Here is a 22,014-nt window from a genome sequence, read left to right as displayed (position 1 = left end):
GTTGTCAATTTTTTTCTGAATCTTTAAATTCAGCAGTGATATTACCAATGTATACTTACCTACTCGAACTAATGTATACATATCAATTGATATCATTAGCTTTAAAATAATCCATACGAATACATCGTAAAATCCAAAATTCACAAATAAATCAAACACTTACTATTGTTGCGCAATAAACAAAAGATAAACACTTACTCTTGTTGAGCAACACTCAGATAACATTAAACACTTACTCTTGTTGAGTAACACTCAAATAACATTAAACACTTACTCTTGTTGAGCAGTTTCTGTTGATTTATTATTTGTCTTCGGCGTGATTTTTCGTCTTTTTGTGAACACTTTTTCCGGTGCATTTTCTTTGCGTTTAATGCTAATTTTGTCACTAGGTTTCCAACACTTATCATTAAGAGGTGAAGAAGAATAAGAAGACACATTTTTAGAACTATAATCCTCAATATGGACATTGGCCATTTCTGAGTCTGTATCTAAATCCATTTCCTGGGGTTCAGTATTGGCAGTTTCGTCAATAAACTTATCATGCTTATGATCTGGTGATTTGATGATAGGATATGGTGATTTCTGCTTCAATTCCTCACACTTAATTCCTACTTTATCACGATATGGTGACTTTTTTATTCTGTTCTTTATCAAGTGTTCAACATTTTTAAAATTAAGACGGACCACTATTGAAGGTTTTCCATCATTGAATTTCAAAGCGTCTTTATTCACGGTTGTCTTTAAACATGGAGATTTGGGGGGAACTTTTTCAGGTTCCTGGTGTATTGGCGATAAGGGAGTATGTTTGGTACCGACAGAATCGATGATGTCTTGTAAATTTAATTCCATATTATTATTATTACGAGGTCCATCATTCTCATCCTCTTCATCACTACTCACAAGTCCAATAATACTTCCAGACCCTGAACTCAATCTCTTGGATGATAACCTCCCTGATATTGGTTTGTTAGGGGACGATTGTCTCCCTGATGTTGGTTTTTTGGGTGACATTAATCTTGCTAATGTTGGTTTGTGTGGTGAAGATAATCTCCCTGATGTCGATTTGTTGGGATCAGCAAAATTTAAGCACTTAGCAACACCACTGTCACTTTGTGGCATTAAAGACACTTTTTTCTGCGGTGTATTCACAACATCAATTTCACTATCACTATTGTCACTGTGTAAACTAATCTTTTTAGTAGGCGCTATCCCATTCACCAATGGTGACTTTGATGGTATGGACTCTGCCGGTGAGTGAATAGATTGTGGACTGCTGCCACCACTACTACTACTACTACTACTAGTGTCAGAATGAAGCTGCTCGTTTGGTGATTTTTCAATACTGTTTGTTGGACTTTTATGGATGAATTCTAGGCAGATTTTATCAAGCAGTTCTTTATTGTCATCACTATGGTCAGATACAATAGGAGATGGCTTTGGACATTTGTCACCAGGAAGGAAGTTCTCTAACTTCCAGGATGTAGAATTAGAAGACTGAAATGTAATAAAACATAACTTTTACACACTTTTGAAGGTTCTTTAATAAATGTAACAGAATCAACAAATTAGTTTCAAAATCTAACATTTGTATGCATTATGTTAAACTCATGCTTGAAAAAAAAATTTCAATATAAAAATAAGATGATGTGGTATGATTGCCAATGAGACAACTACCCATCAAAGTTCCAATGAAATGTTTGTAACTTATTATAGGCAACTGTACAGCCTTTAACTATCCTTTCCAAGCTTTTGAAATGTGTTCATAAAACAAGTGCATGTTGGCTTAGTTTGTTTGATATTAAATCTTGGATTCGTAACTTCAGTGTTTTGATTAACAACGAAGTTGCATTTTTTTGTAATCAAAAGTTAAAACAGGTCTATAATTTTCTACTCTCATAACCATATAAAGTGTTGGTTTATAACCTTTACTACTTATCTTATTTTTCTTACCTTGTCATGTGCAGGAGATTTTGATGGAGATTTGACCCTGTCCACCCTCACTTGAACCTTATCCTCTTCATCATCATCATCTGAATTCGAAGATGAATTACTGTCATCAGAACTGCTATCTGAATCATTGCCTGATTCACTGCTAGAACTATCAGAGGACATCGGTGACCTGCAAAAAAAAACACCAAACTTTAAACAAATAATCTAGATCGATTCACTACTAGAACTGCGAGAGAACACTGGTGACCTGCAAAACAAATGGAAAACATGTTGAATCATTACTGATTCACTGCTTGAACTGTCAAAGGGCTCTGGTGATCCATAATAATATGTCTGTCTCAAAACAGAAAAACAACAAAGGAAACTGTGGTAGTAGCAGCCAAATAATTATTTCAAAGAAATCTGCTAGATTGATTGATAGGTGTTTAACAACACTTTCTTCATCAACTGTGCTATTTCATGGTGATCAGCTTTTATAGAAGCCAGAGTGCGCCCAGAAGGAACCACCAACCTTTGGTAAGAAAACTGGTTATACTAGATAATTAAGATTGGAGTCAAGTGCAGGATTTGAACTCTAAACCTCAATGTTCACAAGCTAGTGATATAGTAGTTTGACTTCTAAGACCACTCAGACACCAAAACCCTGAGAAGGAGGCATCTATAATGCATTATATTTTATTCAAACTGAGCCTTTGTTCCTTATTACAATATCTAGTAGTATTCCTCTTTTTATTATCAGTCTGACCATATTAGCCATAATCTAATTTTTGAATAAATTAAGTTCTGATTCCTTGCAACATTGTATAGAGTATGCTCACACTTTCTAGGCACTTTTAAATTATTACATGTTTATATCTCGCTAGCTTTCCTAGTACCAAATTTAGTTTGTATATGGGCTTCACAAATCTTGAACCTGATGATTTCAGACATACAAATACCTACAGACCTTCAATTCAATGTTGCCTCACTGTTAAAATTAGCTCTTGTTTGAAGTAAAAATATGTAAAATGTGTTCAACAAGGAATGTTCCTTGTTGAACACATTGGTCAATTTTTCAAAATAGATGAAGCCTAGAAAATGTAACCATCCATTTTAATAAAGTATATTCTGAATTCACCACAAATACAAAACAACTTCATGTAACATAAATTAAAACACCTGTGAAGGAAAAAACCAACATCTGCATACATTAGAGAGATTATGTAACACCAAAAACAAGCATGCTCAGCTAATTTACGAATACATTTAAGATATCATTAAGATCCTTGACATATAGATGTATTTAATAAAGTTACAGATAATAAATGTTTTATGCCTTATCAACACATCCTATTGACTACCACAAACATAAGGTATCAAAAAGTTTATAGACATGATTGTGTTGGTTCAGGATTGATGGCCCTTATGTCCAACAGCAAATATTACATAAGACAATTGTACTGGACCAACAACCTTTAATCTGATTTATAACATGATATATGATACTTTATAAGTCTGAAAGCAGATTTGTCAGTCTTTTCAGAAGACTAAATGCTGCATGCTTAGCTGTCAAGCAGCTATACCTAATTATAAGTCTTGGATTTCACCAGGTCACAATTGTACCTCACACACAACATGCACAAGAGGCTAGACTGATACAAACAAGTTGTTGATATAATAATTGTAATAAAGTGGAGATAAAGAACAATATATCACACCTGAGATTTAAAGGTGGTAAGATCATTATTGGTATTATAAAATCAATACACCTAATAGAATGAATTAGAATATCATTGTAACATATGGCACATTTCTCATATCAAATTCTAAAACAGAAATTAGTAATTACTTTTTCTCATTCTACTAAAATACTTGATACCTTGAAAAATGGAAAATTGTCAACGGTCTAGTATTTCTGAATGCCACCAGAAAGCCGACATTTTAAATTTCAAATGTTTCAAAGATTTGCTCATAGTAACAGAAAACATCACTGAAGGCTCAAGATAATGACCTCTAACAGCAGTTACTGTAAAAATACCTATGTGGTCAACGACCTTTATCCTATGCTAAATTAAGTACAGCATTTATGACATTAAAAAAATTGTTAACATATTGTCCCAAAAGCTCCATGCATAAGAACATTTATGTTCACAGTTTATTTGAAATTCCCAATTTAAAATAAAGTAGTATTACAGAAATTACAGGCATTCACCCTTCTTTCCTAACCAATGTTTTGCTTATTCCAATGATAAAACTGGGTGATCTAATGTACACTCAAGTACTTGATACTTAAATATTGTATATGCTGCGTATCTACAAACACCTATGGTACCATTTTAGGATTGTTAGCCCCCAAAAAAGTTTCAACTCCTCACAGCAATGATAAGTACTCCAAAAGCATGGAAATCATGCTATTTAGTTGTTTTTTTTAGCTTGGGGACAAAACAATGTGTTGAGTAGTGGTGATATGTTTTAATGCCAACTGTTAATTTATGAAGAAGCAGGTTAAAAATTCAACTCGTGTTTATGTCTATTATAAATATCATATTATGTAATATTTGAAGCTGGATTTTTAGTAAGCCTTGAACAAACAATTGTCTATACAATAGAAAACAAAAGCAGGTCCACAAGTCAGGTCAAAGTTAAAACACAACAAGATAACCATATAACTTCAATACAAAGAACAATTTATACCATAAACATTAATGGCAAGTGCATCCTGTCCACTAGTTTTCAATCAACTGTCACAATAGTTTAGGCAATGTACATACAAGTAACTTATTACCCTACGTAAGTTGTACATAACTTTAACTTTGGATTTAGTACTACATTTAAATTTGTATTCGACAAAGTCAAGTCTTTTATAATCTGAATATTGATAATTATTTTGTACAATCAATCATTTAACTGTATAAATTTGATATTCCAATACCTGGGCTATTTATACATTTGTTCACTGATCCTTTATCCTATTGACTGAGATCATGGTAAGTTATAGTGTAACCAAGTACATTAAGAATTTTAAATTTTAATCTGTCTATCTTTACCTGTATTCGATGATAAACATCTTCTTTACACTTTCTCTAAAAGTTTTGTTTACAAATCATCAACGACTTTTGTTTACTATTATTGAAACAGACAACCAATGGAATGAACGTGAGAAATTTACTGTAATACCACCCACAGAGGCATTATTTTCAAAATAGGATTCTCTTCTTCTTTTATTTAACCCCACTTAAAGCACAGAATAATTTGAAAATTAGCAAAATAACAATTCCCTGTACTATACAATCAAATCCAGCTGGCCTTCATGATGGTGGCTGGTTCATGTGTATCTTATTTTGGAAATCGACTATTCGGCACCAAAACACCATTATCATAAGCCTATTAATAAAGGGGACATCAGCATGGTTGGGTAAAGTGTTTGTTCTGACCATTGTTTATCTGGACACAATTTTTTATGAAATTTTATTGGAAGTGTTTGAGTTGTTTTATACTTGTCATTTCAGGGCCTTTTATAGCTGACTATGTGGTATGTGTTTTTCTCATTGTTAAATGCTGCCAATGACCTATAGTCAATAACTTCTACGTCATTTGGTCTCTGGTGGTGGGTTATTCAGTTGGCATTCATACCACATCTTCTTATTTTTATCAAAGGTTATTCATTCAGGTGTTAATGGACATCAGAAATAGAAAAAAACTGAAACTGAATTTAAGAAATGAGCACTTATTTGTCCTACATTGCAGACCTAAATTTACATTACTGTATTTATCAAATAACAGTAATATGATCTACCATCAAAGACTTGTATGCACCTATCTCCTCTGATGCATGACAAACAGAATAAATAGAACATTACTTTTCTGCATACACAACTGAATAACTAAATCACAAAATATGCCTAAGCATTCAAATACAGGAAACTTTTATAAATTAAAAGAATTTTAATCTTTTTAAATTTCCAAACATGCACTGAAAAGAAATCAAATCTACTACGAATGTGATCTAATTACATAAAAGATCAGTGCACAAAGGACAGTTTTATCTGAACCACTACTGCATTAAATTTGCATTGATTTTATGTAATTTTAACCATTTTCTGTAAATCAAATTTTCTGAGAAGCTTTCAAACTACACTGAATTAAAGTAATATATATTTGAGTTGATAGATATAAACTTTGCTGAGAAAATTGTTACCTCTGAAGAACATCAGATGGAATGTTACCAGTTTGGTTAACTAATAGCATTAAATAAAATTCCGGCACTTTTGATTTGGAATAAATTCCAGTATTTCCTTTTTATCAAGAAAATGTTCAAAAACACTGATGAACACCTACTTAATAAATGCCTTTCAAATAATTATCACATTTACTATCAATCAGACTATTTATACTTAAATGAATAAACGAGTTTAGCCTTGAAAATTGAAAGTAGTTTTGGGGATTATATAATTAAAATAAGTGTAGGAAAAAAGATCAAGATTCATTGGCACAATCCTGCGACTCTTTAACCACTGATTGACACCCACATCGTACAGAATTATGACCAAAAATGGCAAATGTACTTCTCGATTACGAATCATCAATACATAGAGCCGTACTGAGTGTAAAATTACTTCTACATGGGTTTAAAATTCCCGTAATAGTTAAAATCACCAATTAAGTCAATTCTGTAATAAATTCATTGCCATAGAAGGATCAGAAAATCTGGCTTCATAATGTTACAATGAATCAATAACAAAGTCCAAAGCTATAAAATGCCGTTCCTTCATTTCCATTATCACACTGTTCAACATGCAGAACAACTTCATATAATTAAAGTCTAGTCTTTCAATAGCTGATGATCATAAACTTTCAAAACACATAAGCCAATATTTGACATGGTCCAACAATTTAATGATTAACTATAAGAACAAACCCCTTTTTCTCTATCAAAAGAATAAAGGGAAGGAAATATTGGTAAAAGTCATCAGGAACAACCAAATAAAGAAAAACAGAAGGCATCTTGAGGTAATCTATTTAGCAGTTATATAAATAGTCTTCTTTCCAAATATAATTATTGCAAGTTACAATATGATTTCAGAAGAAAGATCAAGGTTCAATTTTCAAATCAATAAAAACTGCAGAACAAGGGTCATGAACTTATGGCTGTTTAGAACTAAATGTGGGAAAAAGTACAGGATACTAACCATTGAATTGTGGAACTTGATTGACATGAAGAATTTATCGAAGATGATTCTATCAAATAAGACTTCCAAAAACAATATTCAGGTTAAGGAAAAAAAGAACCCTTTATTCAATATTAATCTTAATTTCAGTATAAGTTCATTCAAATTTTGAGAGAAAACTTTTAAAGTGTCCTCAGATTACAAATTATAAGTAAACATACGACAGGCAGTCAGTACTAAGGACTGAATAGTAAGACGTAAATCAATGGTGGTTTTTTACCTGAACATTCACCTGTATGTTTACAAGGTCTTATAAGGAAGAGGAAAACGTACAAAGGTCTTGACATAAATCGGAGATAATTAACCAATAAGATTATCATACACTGTTAATCAATAAAAAAAGAAAAGCTGCAGAACAAAAGAGGGTTATCCCCTTTAACGCCATATCATTGTTCCTCAATACAAAACTAAACCAGGGTTTTCATACTAAATGAAGTTCAAATTAAACTAACAAAACTCCTCCACAGTAATAATTGTCAACATAATCTGTATCAAAAGGTGAAATATAATTATGAATATAATTTCCAATATGATTGACAATACCTGACAATACCTGAGGAAGAGCTCTGTCATCAACACCAACAATAAATAACAAAGTTTTCTCATAGATTATGCAATAGATATTTTTCATGGTATTGTATCTCAATTATCCCCCGAGAATTTCTAACCAAAACTAAGCATGTCTCTCTGATGTTTGTGAAATATTAGCCATGTCAAAACATTAATGTACCAATTTTTCTGCACCAGGTGCGCATTTCGACAATAAATGTCTCTTCGGTGATACTCAGAGGCAGTTTACACTATGACATACAATGGAATGATTATTTCTAGCACAGTATTTCCATGCAACATCAAATTATTACTGCACTACTTATGTGAAAGAAAATTATGGAATATAAAATGTTTTTTCATACAATACATATTTTACCAACCCCCAGAACAGTGCTAGCTAGGGTAATCAGATTGAACTGAATGTATATTTATAAGTATTACGTAACTTAATAAGTCACAATATTCCACCTGTTGAGTGTAGACATTATACAAGAGAAGTCCAAAGTGTTGACCTTATAATTTCATCCCATTGTGGATCACTTAAGAAAGGTAACTTTGTTAATCTGACCACAAACAATGAGCAGAATATAAACCTTGTTAAAAGTCTATTTTGATTGGCTTATAATCCAGTACATGTTTTGCCTTCGTAAGTCTGTATTAACCAATAATTTACTGAAAATAGAATAACAGTTGGTAATCTTTGATCCCAACATATATCACTAATAAAATGTACAGGAACCAATTATTATATAGTAGAATATTTCTGTGACTGCTTAATGGAGACCTATACTGCTTCTTAAAACTATTACAACACAAATAATCTAGGACATTCATTTCTTTTCCTCTGATAAAGGAGCAGAAATTATATCTGCTTAAAGGGTTTCATTACACTTTCTTGTGGTTTCAATGTCACTTTCTAAGGGTTACACTGATCAGTTTAGTTTCTGGAAATAACATAATGTACTCAGTAAACTTCAAAACTTCAGCAAAGAATGCACTCAGCAATATGCAAAACTGTAGAGGAAAATGCACTTGGTAAACCCTACATGACTTCAGCTAAAAGCTGACAAATTAATATATTCATACTGGTTCAACTGATTTTTTTGTTTAACTAAAGAGTTTGGAAAATGTTTCTATCAAAAGTAGCCAGTGTTACTAAATATATTTAAAAAAAAACTATCTTGTATCTGTGAACATATGTTTAATTCCCCCTCTTGTTATCTAATTTTTGGCTAACACTTGTTTCAGCTAAATTAAACAAAGTTATTTCACCATGTTTCCTTTTGAATAAGAACTGCATTATTTTCTCATTTAACATTTGATACAAAACTCTTTTCGAACAGATTAACATTACAAGCTGCTGGATCAAACAATCGTAACTACACATTAAACACATATAATTACATTAGATGTATGTTTCATTATAATACGTTATTCTGATTGGTTAACTGCACATCACGTGTTATTCCTTAAGCAGTTGCATTACACAATAAAACTTATCATTCATGATGACACAAGGTCCCATAATAAAGTGCACAGGTAAATTAAATAAAAACTTGATGTAAATCGTGTTTTCATGATACTAGCTAAAAAATGTAATAAGTATTGAATGCTTCTTTTTGTAACTTCATAGGGTTGTAAAAGCGTTGACCGTGCGCACATTTTTAGAAGGAAGCACTTCCGCGCTTCATACAAAATGTACTTCGGTCAACGCTTTTACACCCCAATAAAGTTACAAAAAGAAGCATTCAATTCTTAAATAAATCAGATCTTATGAAAACTATTGAAAACCATTATCTTCCATATCCACAAAGTTCAACAACATTTTAGTCCTTTCAAAGAATAAATTATGCATGAAAATCTACATATAGAATAAACAAATGATTAGTTTAAAACTTATCTGCAAGTAATAAATCTTATCTACCATTTTTTTGTAGTAAAAATATTAAAACATTTATTTAACCATCCACTGATGCAGTCCTGTGGAGGTGTTTCAACCTTTACGAACATTCAATAATTGTTCAATGACTTATCTCTGTTTACAATGAAGTGATTTGTTATTTGTAAAGTACAAAATGTACCTGTATGAACCTTCTTATTTCATTGTACAACTGTCAGGAATAAAATAATACCAAAATTCAATTATCACTCAGTACTATTCCTAAGCTTCAGTTTCTTATGTAATGTACCAGTAGAGAAGAGAAATAAGTCTAATGCTTACAACCTTTTTTGAGCACCGATTGGCTTTTTAATTCAGTATATGTTTTGCTTTGATAGCTTCCATTTAATATCAAATTACTGGGAATGGTATTGTCAGCAGGTAGTCTTTGTTCTCCTTAATTTCTACTTCAGAAATTGTTTTACACATTTAATGCATATTTAAATGTTACTTGTAACTGCACATATAGAGACGTAATTAAAAATATGACAAAGGAATAAAAATAGATTCGTAACACCAATGTTTGGATTAAAAAAAAATCTGAAAGAAGTGCTTGTAAACAAAATTTTGTCATCTTTTCTCTTTAAAATAATATTTCTTGAAGGTGTGAATTGCGAAAATAATTAAAATGATTCCTCTCAACAAGTTTACAACTGCGACCTTATAAGCAGTGTTTGTATTTTAATATCTACAACTTTCTTCATAAAACGATGATTATTCAAGCCTGAGTACAATAACTGATAAACTATGGACATATCTCCATGATAGCCTTCACCTTATCATGTGTCATGCTTATCTAAGTTTTGATGTAGTAAATCCTTGGAAGATTTTTATTAACTCATCATTAATTACAAAAAGAAAGATGAGGTTTTGTAATTTCAAAGACATCTTCTTCATTAAAATTAAAATCCATCTGGAATAGTTAGAGAAATCAATAACTACATATATAAGATGTAGTGATTAAGTATGGAACTAACCTACTTTTTCACCTGGAGTCAACATTTTTTTCTAGAATGCAATCAAAACCTAAAAGTGATTAAAGCATTCTCAATTACATGATGAATGAGTTCTCTCATCAGTTTGAAATATTAAGATGAGAAAAAGCATTATTGTAAAACAGCCTTCTTCATGATGATGAATTTCTGTGTACAAATTGACTTTTACAGCTTTAGGAAGCAACATGTCAACCATATTAATTTTCCAAAAATCCACAATCTTCAATTATATAATGACCAACTTTTTTCCATCATTGTATCATTATAATAATATGGGTCAATGACTTATAAATGGAAATTTTGCATGTTCAGTTTGCATTGAATATTGGTTCTACTCCCCAAAGAGCAACTCAAACCTGTCAACTAATAATAGTTGTCAGGAATCAGAACCAAAGTTGATATAAAGACTGGTTATGGTTCACTGAAAAAGGCTGGTTCAACCCACTACATGTACTTTTATTTAAAAGTGTCTGTACCAAAAATGAAATAGAATATCAAAAGGGACAAGAAATGAACCTATACAAACTTAACATGACACAATAGAACCACACACATTAGCAGGACAGAGAACTCCTAATATCTTTCTTCTTCACAAAGTATTGAATATTTTATAATCAAACAACAATGGAAAGCTTAAATACTTAAAAGTTAATATCTGAAAATATGCACACAGAAGTGAGTTCAAGTAAGGTGAGACTTAGGCTTTCACCTACACACAGAGTACATCAATAAAGTGTCAGACTGTCTGTTTGTGTCTGTTTAGGACCAAATCATTGATTTATATCAACTTTGATTCTCTTTGTTATCATATATATATCAATCAATATTTTCCAAGGATATTTGAAGTTGGTTAAAATGGATGACCTAACTACATAAACTGTCCCCTTTCATGTTAAATATCAAAATAGCTCTGACAATCTTATAATTTATCAGTACATGTATCTTTAAATACAAAAGTACATAGTTTGGTTGCCACAGGGACACACACATTTTATACGAAGATTGTTTTTTACTTAAATGGTATTAACCCACAAATTAGTTCATACTTATTTAAATTTCTGGTTTTGTGACGTTTTTAAAGGGTCAAAGTCTGTAATCCCATTACAATTTATGTAAACATTAGATCAAACTATATGTCTATGCAGACAACTATAAATCATTCTGTAGGTCAAAGAATTATACTATATTACTGGACCAAACATATTTTTACTGGACTAGCTTACCAGGTATTTTTAAGGTAGATCATTCTTTATTGTAAGATTGGTCCAGTAGTGGTAAGTATCCTATTTAATAGGACCAAACTAATTTCATTTCACATTGCCAACTTGTACCTGATACTTTAAATTTCACGCCAAACAGTGTGTTCCTAACTGAAAACTTGCCTGCCTAACAACAAAATGCCCACTGAATCTAAATCACAATATTTCAATTTCACAGTGAAAGGAGTATGTTCGATAAGGTCCTAAAATGGCCCCCTTTTTTAGCGTAAATTTCAAATTCAGATTTATTTACCAATATCACGATAAATTATAGCTAATACATTGACTAGATAGGATATAAGCCATTTTATTGAAAATTTCACGTTTCTGCGTTTCATTATGACGTCACAAGTTGTACTCATATTGATTTTTCACGAAAAAATCAATGAAAATGGGTAAATTTCCATAGATTATTGGACAGGAAACATAGAGCGCATACGTCGACAACAAAGATCTTTTAAAATAATGTTTGTGAAGACATTTCACATGTCTTATTTGAATATTAAGCTTGTCGATGCCTGCGCTCTATGTTTCCTGGTCCTTTATTTGGTTGAAATCCAGCTGATTTTGTCAAATTTCACAAAAATCCCTTATCTCGACCTTTTTGGGATGTAAAAATCAACGTGTTAGAATTAAACTTTGACAAAAACAGTTCTGTTTAACTTTCTCACATGTCTTTAAGGCAACTTAAAGCATTTATTGTCTTGTAACTATGAATTTTATAATTGGGGCCAAATATGGCCCTTACTGAACTTACTCCTTTGAATTAAAAGAAAAAGTCTTAAAGCCTGGTATTATAAATGTTTCAGACACATCAATAATTTTGGCCTAAAATAATTCAAGTAGTTCGTTAGATTCACATGTCAATGTTTTACAACAAAATTCTACTTGAATTTAGCCGCTTACAAATGAGTAAAGCATAATGGAATGTTTGCAGACTAGTCACAATATATTTGACTGTGAAATGTCAGAGTCGGCTGCACGGATTATCTAATTTGTGAGGAGACAGACTGGCCAATAATCATGTTATATAAGACAGCTACTCTCAATTATTGCCCAGTAGCACTACTGGATAATATAAACAACAACAAGATTAATTGGTTATAAAATGAACAAAAATATTCCCAGACAATTAAAGAATCTTTTCCAAATGCATTTCACCCTAATGAGTTTATGGGGGGTCAAATGATCAAGCTTTCCTGAAATAAGCTAGGTTCATATTACATGGTAATTCATTTATTGTCAAGAAAGGATGGGTTGGCTTAACATTTTTATGAACTTGTATCTCTTTATCACAGTCTCTGGTGATGGCTTGAATTTCTAAGAAATAACACTCCTAAAAAATAACAACTTGGCAAAATAAAACAAATAGGGTAAAAAAAAATTCAAAATTGAAATTTCTCAAATTGTAGAAACTCAGAAAAACAGGATAGGTAGATATGGGTAAAATATTTTACGATTTTTTTTTTAGTCAAGATAGGAAAATTGTTTTGAACTTTAAAAGTCCTAAAGAAAAATAAAATTCTTTATGTTAAGTTACAGGAATCAGAGCTACATTTTGGGGACGTTCAAGTACAAACGTTCTTAATAGAGATATGCTGACCACATTTTAAACTCATCACCTACCAGCAGACTTGCAATGATGGTATGAACAATGACCAACCCACACTAGAGATGTCTATAATGTGGAGTACTCTTATTAAGCAGCACTAGAGAGTTTCCATCAAGCTAGGGTATTAGTTTGAAGTGCTGGCATTAATCATGGTAACCAGTGATGACAAGTGAAGATTTCACCAGTGATTGATGCCAAGTTGTTATTTATAGGTAACGAGTAATTGTCCAGAATGCAAAATGTTTGTTTATAATCAACTACTGTAGGTAGTTTTGTCTAGTATTGATAGTTGAAATAAGGTACACTTATGAATGGTATTTAATAAAAAAAATATATATACATATACATATCCATATCACCCTTAAAACAAACTAATATGACCTGTCAAACCATCAGAATTAGAAATCACAATCAAGGAGACAAACAACACTTGAAGAAAGATGAACACAAACACATCACACTTACATAACACTCACATAAAGAAAGATAATACAAACATATCCAGTCTGCACTCAAAACTTTTTCAACTACTAGTCCGAAGACCAATATTCTGACATTTTTCTTATTGGGCCAAACAAAATTTTGCAAAAACTTACTAGTCCGAATGAAATTTTACTACTCTGGGGCATCGGACTAATGGCTAACCGTGCAGACTGCATATCACACTTTTAAATCACTGGACAAGAGGACTGCTTAAACTAAATAGAACCTAGGTCCACAAGTTTTGTGAACCTCCGTAAAACCAAGTCAAGACTTTTACAAATTATTTTTTTGGCACTTTTCATGGTATTGATGTAAGGCATTCAAACCACACCATATATTTAATTGTTTTATTGCTGTTACAGTTGTAATCCCTGATTAATTGAACCAGTAAAGTGTTAAATAAACTACCCTCTCACTGTAATGTCAAAGGACCATACCACAACTGTTGTCACTTAGCCGATAAATAAATAGCCCAAAGGAGAAGTGTACAACATACAAAACTAATTTACAATCTGTAGTAAGATTATGTTAGATAATAGATTAATAAAATGTAACCCACAATTATTGAAAAGATTTCAAATTGATTTTAAATAAAGCTGACAATTGATATCAAGACGACCTTGAATACTTATCTAGATTAAAGATAATAGGGTCAATATTATGTGTATTCTACACTTATATTTATAAATATCAGCCATAACAAAGCTTTAATCATTTCTACATTTGAAAATGCCTGTACCAAGTCAGGAATATGACAGTTCTTGTCCATTCGTTTTTCATGTGCTTTGTTATTTGATTTTGTCATGTGATTGTGGACTTTCCGATAAGATTTTCCTCGAAGTTCAGTATTTTTGTGATTTTACTTCTTTTTTTACACAACCTAATCAATTTTTAGGCATGACTTAAGACTATCAACATGACCACAGTTATGACAGCTTTACTTGACAGTTTGAAGGAATTTTTTGTAGGAAACAGGATAGACAGAGTATAAACAGAATATTGGTAAACACATGCCACTTTATAGTCTCAAACTTTTCTGTTCAGACCTTCTTCATTCCTAGTCTTTTATTCCTAAACTACTCAATCTTATAAAAAGATGTCAATTAAATGGGCTCACAATGAAAATATTACAAACAACAGTTTATGCATTCAACATGCCACTAATCAGGCTTTCTACTAGGGAAAATAGCAAATTTAAAACTGTAAAATTAGCCTTCTTGAAGTTGAAAATTGACCAAGAAATGCAAGTTATTTGGCAGTTTAAAACAACAATTCATTAAATCTGTTACATTCTTTAAATTGTTTCTCCTGTTGTCTTTATTGAGATTAAAGGCCATTTAATGAACTGTTTGTGACAAAGTGTACAATTTAAACTCCCACACTATGCTACACCATGTTACACATTATGACAGTTTTATGGAGCTTTTACTTAATCTATTAACCAAGGCATCCATAGTTACATCCATCACAATGCTTCTACTGTCAACTTTTCATGTTTAAAACACATTCAGGGGTTTGCCACATTTCTAGCATGCATTTCCAGGAGAAGACCCAGTTATTTAGAGGGGGCGTGAAAAAAGAAAATTTTAAGTAAGAGTAGCATCATCATCAGTGAATTGAGGAAATTAAAGGATTTTTTTTAATTTTCAATCTGTTGTGGGAAATTTGTCCCCTCCCTTGGATCAAATTGACATAAATTTTACTTTTAAATTAATTCTGTTCACACTTTTCTTTCTTTATTGGTATTAAATTTTGTCTAGTATTTTTTCTCAATTTTTATTTATTTTTATTGCCTCATTGCTATCTTCTCCCTCTTGTTTCTCCTTTAATTAGTTGTTCTTTCGATTATATTCTTTTTAACTTATACATTTAGTATTTCTGAATAGGTTACTTCTACTAATATATATCTACTAAGATCTTACTTACAAACATTTAAGATTCAGACAATTATCTAGATTTATTATTGTTCACATGACTAAACACTGACATAGATCTACAACTTGCAAGAAAAATCGATAAATAATTTACACATGAAAAAGTGCCTTAAATGCACCACATAACTAAAATTGTTTTGTACTTAAAAGTATAACAGGTCTGCGACTATCAATTTGTAAATGAGGCATAACATAAAGAGGTTGTAAAATCTATAAAGTGATCATTAGCAATGTAAAGATTTTCTACATGGATTTCCTTCCTTTCTGAACACAGTATCCCTTACACTGTTACACTAACAAACAAGACAATATATAAACTAATCAACATGTTCAGTTGTCTTCCAAGCTCTCTAATTATCTTTCCTGCTTTTGTTTACCACACATAAGAACGTATCCTTTTTCACATTTAATACCATAGATATTCTTAAATTACAATAGAAATGCATCTTTTATGAGTGAAATTGTACAGACATCATGAAAGTTTATTATAATTTGTACTTTAAAGATATTGTGGTTTGGACTTAACCTACATTTATGTTGGTGAACACCTGATAAAGATCTGTTGTAAACTTTCTCTTAGGTTACACTTTCTACTTTTCTCATATATTTCTATTTTTAGTAATGTTCAAGAGTGTTTGTTTACAGAGGTGTTAGTTGTTGGTTGTTTAAAAGGATATGTGTTGGTTGTTTTCATAGGTGTTTTTTTGTTTACTGAGAGTCTGAGATGTATACAAGGATGTTTGTTGTTTTTTGACAGAGGGGTTTATAGTAGGATGTTTGTTGGTTGGTTACAGCCTTGTTTGTTGTTGGTTGGTCACAGAGATGTATATAGTAGGATGTTTACAAAAGTTTTTGTTGTTGGTTGTTTACAGAGATGTATATAGTAGGATGTTTACAAAAGTTTTTGTTGTTGGTTGTTTACAGAGATGTATATAGTAGGATGTTTACAAAAGTTTTTGTTGTTGGTTGTTTACAGAGATGTATATAGTAGGATGTTTACAAAAGTTTTTGTTGTTGGTTGTTTACAGAGATGTATATAGTAGGATGTTTACAAATGTGTTTGTTGTTGGTTGTTTATCATTTGACATAATTGAATTCACTGTTTAGCTGATTCTGTGAGCTCAATCATTTGTTTGTTAAATGTGATTAGATTTCTACAGGTATGTCAGTGTCAGGGAAGATATGGTTCCATGCTGACATTCTCCTGCAATCATTTATATGCAGTCTGAATTATTAATGAGAAAGCAGTTATTACACAACACAAATCATTAATTAATAGACACGATGCATTAGAAATACTACTGCAAAATCTAGGACAAAAAACACATTATTGGTAGTAATCTAACCAGATCCTAAAAGTGTGTAACAAGATATTTACAGAGTCATGGTTGGTTGAACTACTGAGAAACAAGTGCCCTTAAATAAACTATTCATCACATTTAAGATTTATATCAGTATAGCATGTCAAACTAATGTCACACTAATAAATACCCTTTATAAACTCTGCATTTTTACAAAAATACACATCAAAACAAGGAAATAGGGTGCAATTTGCCACCCAAGCAAAAAATGTTCCTAAAATCACTAGTTACCACTTGGTAGCTTTAAATAATAGAATTATCATAAATAGAAGATGTGGTATAATGATAATGAGGAGACTACCAAACGACAAAGATGTCAACAGTAATAGGTCACTATACTTAACAAAGATAGAATCCATTACCTATAGATATAAAAGGAGGCCATGAGAAACAATTCAGGAACCAACTGTCTGATGTATTCTACAATCATTGAAGATGGTTTACTAACATCTTCATTCCAGTGTTCTATTTTAGAACATTGCTGTTTTGGAAATATTCCTCTCATATAAATCTGGGCCTACTAAAGTGTAGAAAACAGGTGTTTCTACAAAAAGCTCCCTTTGCCATAATTTATGGATTACAGTGATATGTTGGCTAGACAAACCTTTGATATAAATTGAAAACATTAAATGTACTTGATCATTTTGAAATAAAACAAAATCTTTTGAAAGGAACTTCACTTTTAAAACTGTATTAGCTATAAAGTATCAAGTATGGTTTTTTTAAAGAAATTAATTAAACTAAGATGACTTTTATGATTTTTTACCAATCTCGTTTTATTCATTTTAATTGTAAACAAACATGTACAACAGCTAATGAAAACAAGGATGACTTTAAGAAAATACTATTTTCCTGGAATTATTTTCCCTCCCACATCCTATAGGAGCAACTTAATCTTTATTATGTATGACCAAATGGTTTATAAGACATTCACCATGTAACACAACAATTAATTTAGAATCTCATTTAGTCAGTTTTCATTATCGAGAGTTGGATTATTAACTCAATCAATTGATTCACTGCAATCAGTAAGGCTTTCACAGAAACAGGTTAATCTGACAAAAAAAAGAAATCGGTAAACTGAGCCGTTAACAATGTTAAAATTATGATTTAAATTGTCAACATACACAATGTCTACCTTATTTTTCATCAATCAAAATTAAAGGACTTTCTTACATCGACTTATAAACATATGGGACAAAGAATTTTAAATTAGATCTAAATCTTAGTCTGATGTAGTACTGATCAACTTCAAATCTTTTTACAACTTGACATTATTATTTGCTCAACACAAAATGTTTAAGAAATTTGAAAAGATTAGATTACAGTAATTCTTCAGCTAAGATTACAACTTAAATTTGAACTGCCATTTTTCAAGAAACTGGTGTCAGAAAAGTGTCTGATAAAAAGATCTCAGATAATGACAATACCTAATCTATGGTAGTCTCTACATGTTCTATACAAATTGTCAACTAACATGAAACTGACCATTTCAAGAAAGGGAACAAATATATATAAAGGATATATTAGTCTAAAACATCTAACCATTTATAGACCAAATTTGACACATAAAATTGAGAAAGGAAATGTGTCAAAGCGACAACAACCCCACCATAGACCAGACAACATGTTTCCAGAAAAATGCTACCAGCCATATTTGTATAAAATAGACCTGAACAGAACAGAAATAACTGTTATAATGAAAAGAAACTGTTATGATAAAACTGGATGCCACTAAAGGAATAGGTATTATGATGAGCCACCTAAGCAGTAAAATCATAGTTTATAATTCATGTCTTTGGTAAAAGTTTGTAGTTTATGATTGGACCTGGTCAACTTACTGATATCCTCACCAAAAAAATGGTAGAATGTTTATCAGTGGGTCCAATTTAAGATGGGTGTAGCCATAAAATTTTGGAATTTTTGGTTTTCAATGCTCTTTCTCCTTAGTTTTTAATTTGGCCTCCCAACTGATCTAAATGTAACACCACTGATGAGACTTGTGTATATTTTCAAAATTTTTACACACTTCAATGTGCAACTTTGAAGAAAAAAATAAGAGAATCAGATTGTTCTGTTCCATTCTTGAATAATATCTGTAATTTTATTTTGGAAACCACTCATTTGAAGACTTACAAGTAAATTACCTAAAACTTAAACAGTTATGGATTCATCTAATTTCACGAGTATTGAATTTCATGATTTGTCATCACTTTGTAGCTCGATCACTTACTCTAATGAAATCAAGTAAAACTGATTTATTCCAAGCACAAGTAAATTTACACTTCAACAATTTTAAAATATCGCCAAAACCTACCTTCCTAAATTGAACATATTTGCCTTTGTAATATTATCATCCTATATTTGTCTAATCAATGTATTTTGCCCAGTTAAAAAAAAGTAGAAGGATTACAGATGTTACATAAATCATGTACACAGAGTGCATCATACAGAAAAAACTCACTTTGACAAGACTTTAAATGGCGACTAAACTGCGTTGTTTCGTAAATTAAAATTTCAACTCATGAGAAATTTCAATTTAAAAAGGATCAAAAGCTATATCCAGCTTCATTCTTTCTATAACTGTAATTTCAGTGAGAGTTAAATTAGTGTGTTGACTGTTGATTGAGGATCATTTTACGGAATTAATTATATATTAAATGATCACCTTTTAAATATACTAAGTCTCATTTTCTTTATAAAAAGAATGTCTTGTAAATTCTTTTGTCACCTAAATTACAATTTAAAACTCAGGAAGAAAAATAGGACCTTAAAACCTGCTGTATCCTCCAAAAATTAAATACCAACAATTTACGAATATATATTCACAAAACCAACGATTTACTAATATATATTCACATAATGTATTTAAATCCCACATGTCATGCTTTTATTTTTTTTATGATAGTTAAAATTAATGTACGTCATGTATGTTGTTTACTGCTCCAACAAATCTGATTTATTCAAAATTTAAAAAGGTTAAGGTATACATGAAGGTGTACTTTTATTAGCAATTCGTAGAAATACATGAACTACTTCATTTTCTAAATAATTTACCAATAAAAAGCCCTGAAATTTGAAATATTGCAGTCAAATACATATGCATACATTAATATCAATTAATAAATCATAGTTTGACTGAAATTTAGAAATTAAAAACAAAATTCTCAAAAACTACACAACCTTTAGAAAAAGATAAATGTTACTCACCTAGGCTCCTTTACAGGGGCTTTGTTATCCCGTGTGTCCTTCCGGGGTGGACATTCAGAAATCTGAAATAAGGAATGGAATAAAAGGTCATTGCACTTATTACGGGAATTATCCGATAGCCATAACATTTTACTGTCTCCACTCCAAGACTGCAGCCATAGATGAATCCATTGTTAGTACAAAGGGGGAACAGGTTGTAACATGCTTACAGTTCATCTCCTAATGCACAACTATTTTCATTCCATCTTTGCCAACAAACATGTTATAATGAAGTGTCATGCTATGTGTGTACAAGTTGTTATTTGATAAGGGAAAATGAGCTGAGATTTAAACTGACAGATCAATATCAAACAAACTCACAAAAAAAACATGCAGGATTTATGTCCCTTCAAACAATACACAAATCAATAAATAAATTGTATCAGACTGCTGAGACATACTAATTAAAGAATTTTTTGTAGAACATTATGTGACCTAATCTTAGGAAAGATTTTGGCTGTAGGCCTTTTGTCATTTGTAGATCAGTAGTAGAATGTCATTAATCAATGTTTATCTCTGTAAAGACATGGTTTTTATGTTATTACACAACCACTAAACCATTTGTGTTGGTGAATAAGTCTCTACAAATTTTATGGACGTGCTTAATATCTTGTACAAATATAAACTTATTATTGACACGTTTCTACACCACTCATACTTCATAAGCAAGTCAACTGACCTTAAACCATGTCAGACAAGTATTTTATACGCTATATTTAACTTGTATACTCCCCCCTACACCTACATTTCATATTGACCAGGGCCAAAGACCTCAACGCTCTGGTGTTTTGACCTCAATGAATACACTACAAGTCGTACATCCTAAGGCTAAGCTTAACAAACCTTATAAAAACTGTGCACACTAGTACTCTAGTAACATCATAATTGAATGACTGTTGCTTATGAATATTATCAAAGGTGATGTGTGGTATATCTCAATAAACCAAATAACATGATTTTGAGGAGTACATACATATGATCCTCCAAAAATAGAACGGTATCTTTTTAATACTATCAAAGATTGTCCTCAGAAAAGATTGAAACACCCTCCAGACACATTATTCTGATGCCAGATCAACCAGTCTTTATTCTTATTCCTGGATTTTACTTGCTAAGGGTGAAAGCAGCAAATACCAACTTTCAAGTGTTTGGTTTGCCCTGGTCAGGGTCCAACCCTTCAACCTCAAGCACTACAGACAGGCACAATACAACAAAATATAGGCAAGGCTATTCATTTCTGAGGTAATGTTTTGGTTACTCTCAAAGTCCATGAATTAATAAACTCAATATAGCATTCATTCAGAATTTTTTTAAATGTTTTGTAATATTTGAAAATTTGTGATGGAATAGGTTATGCACAAATAAATTTTTGTATTATAAATGTTGATAGAAATATTTGTAAACAGCTTCTACTGACAATAACCAATCTCATATTTTTGCTAATTCGTCAAAATCACATAAAAATAAATACAT

General features: G+C 31.2%; 1 protein-coding gene across 1 annotated transcript in view; it reads right to left on the bottom strand.

The window, feature by feature from the left end:
* The window catches only part of LOC139486832 (AF4/FMR2 family member 1-like), a 68,763-nt gene that overhangs the window by 16,244 nt on the left and 30,505 nt on the right, over positions 1–22,014 (bottom strand). The window contains exons 9-11 of the mRNA XM_071271837.1: positions 20,503–20,564; positions 1,951–2,119; positions 275–1,494 (exon numbers count right to left, since the gene is read on the bottom strand). Of these exons, the coding sequence (XP_071127938.1) occupies positions 275–1,494; positions 1,951–2,119; positions 20,503–20,564 (1,451 nt within the window). The remainder of the gene's footprint in view (positions 1–274; positions 1,495–1,950; positions 2,120–20,502; positions 20,565–22,014) is intronic.

The sequence above is a fragment of the Mytilus edulis genome, chromosome 8 (genome assembly GCF_963676685.1).
Source record: "Mytilus edulis chromosome 8, xbMytEdul2.2, whole genome shotgun sequence".
Classification (NCBI taxonomy): Eukaryota; Metazoa; Mollusca; class Bivalvia; order Mytilida; family Mytilidae; genus Mytilus; species Mytilus edulis.
The sequence above is the reverse complement of the archived record's forward strand: the minus strand, read 5'-3'. Positions and strand labels throughout refer to the sequence as shown.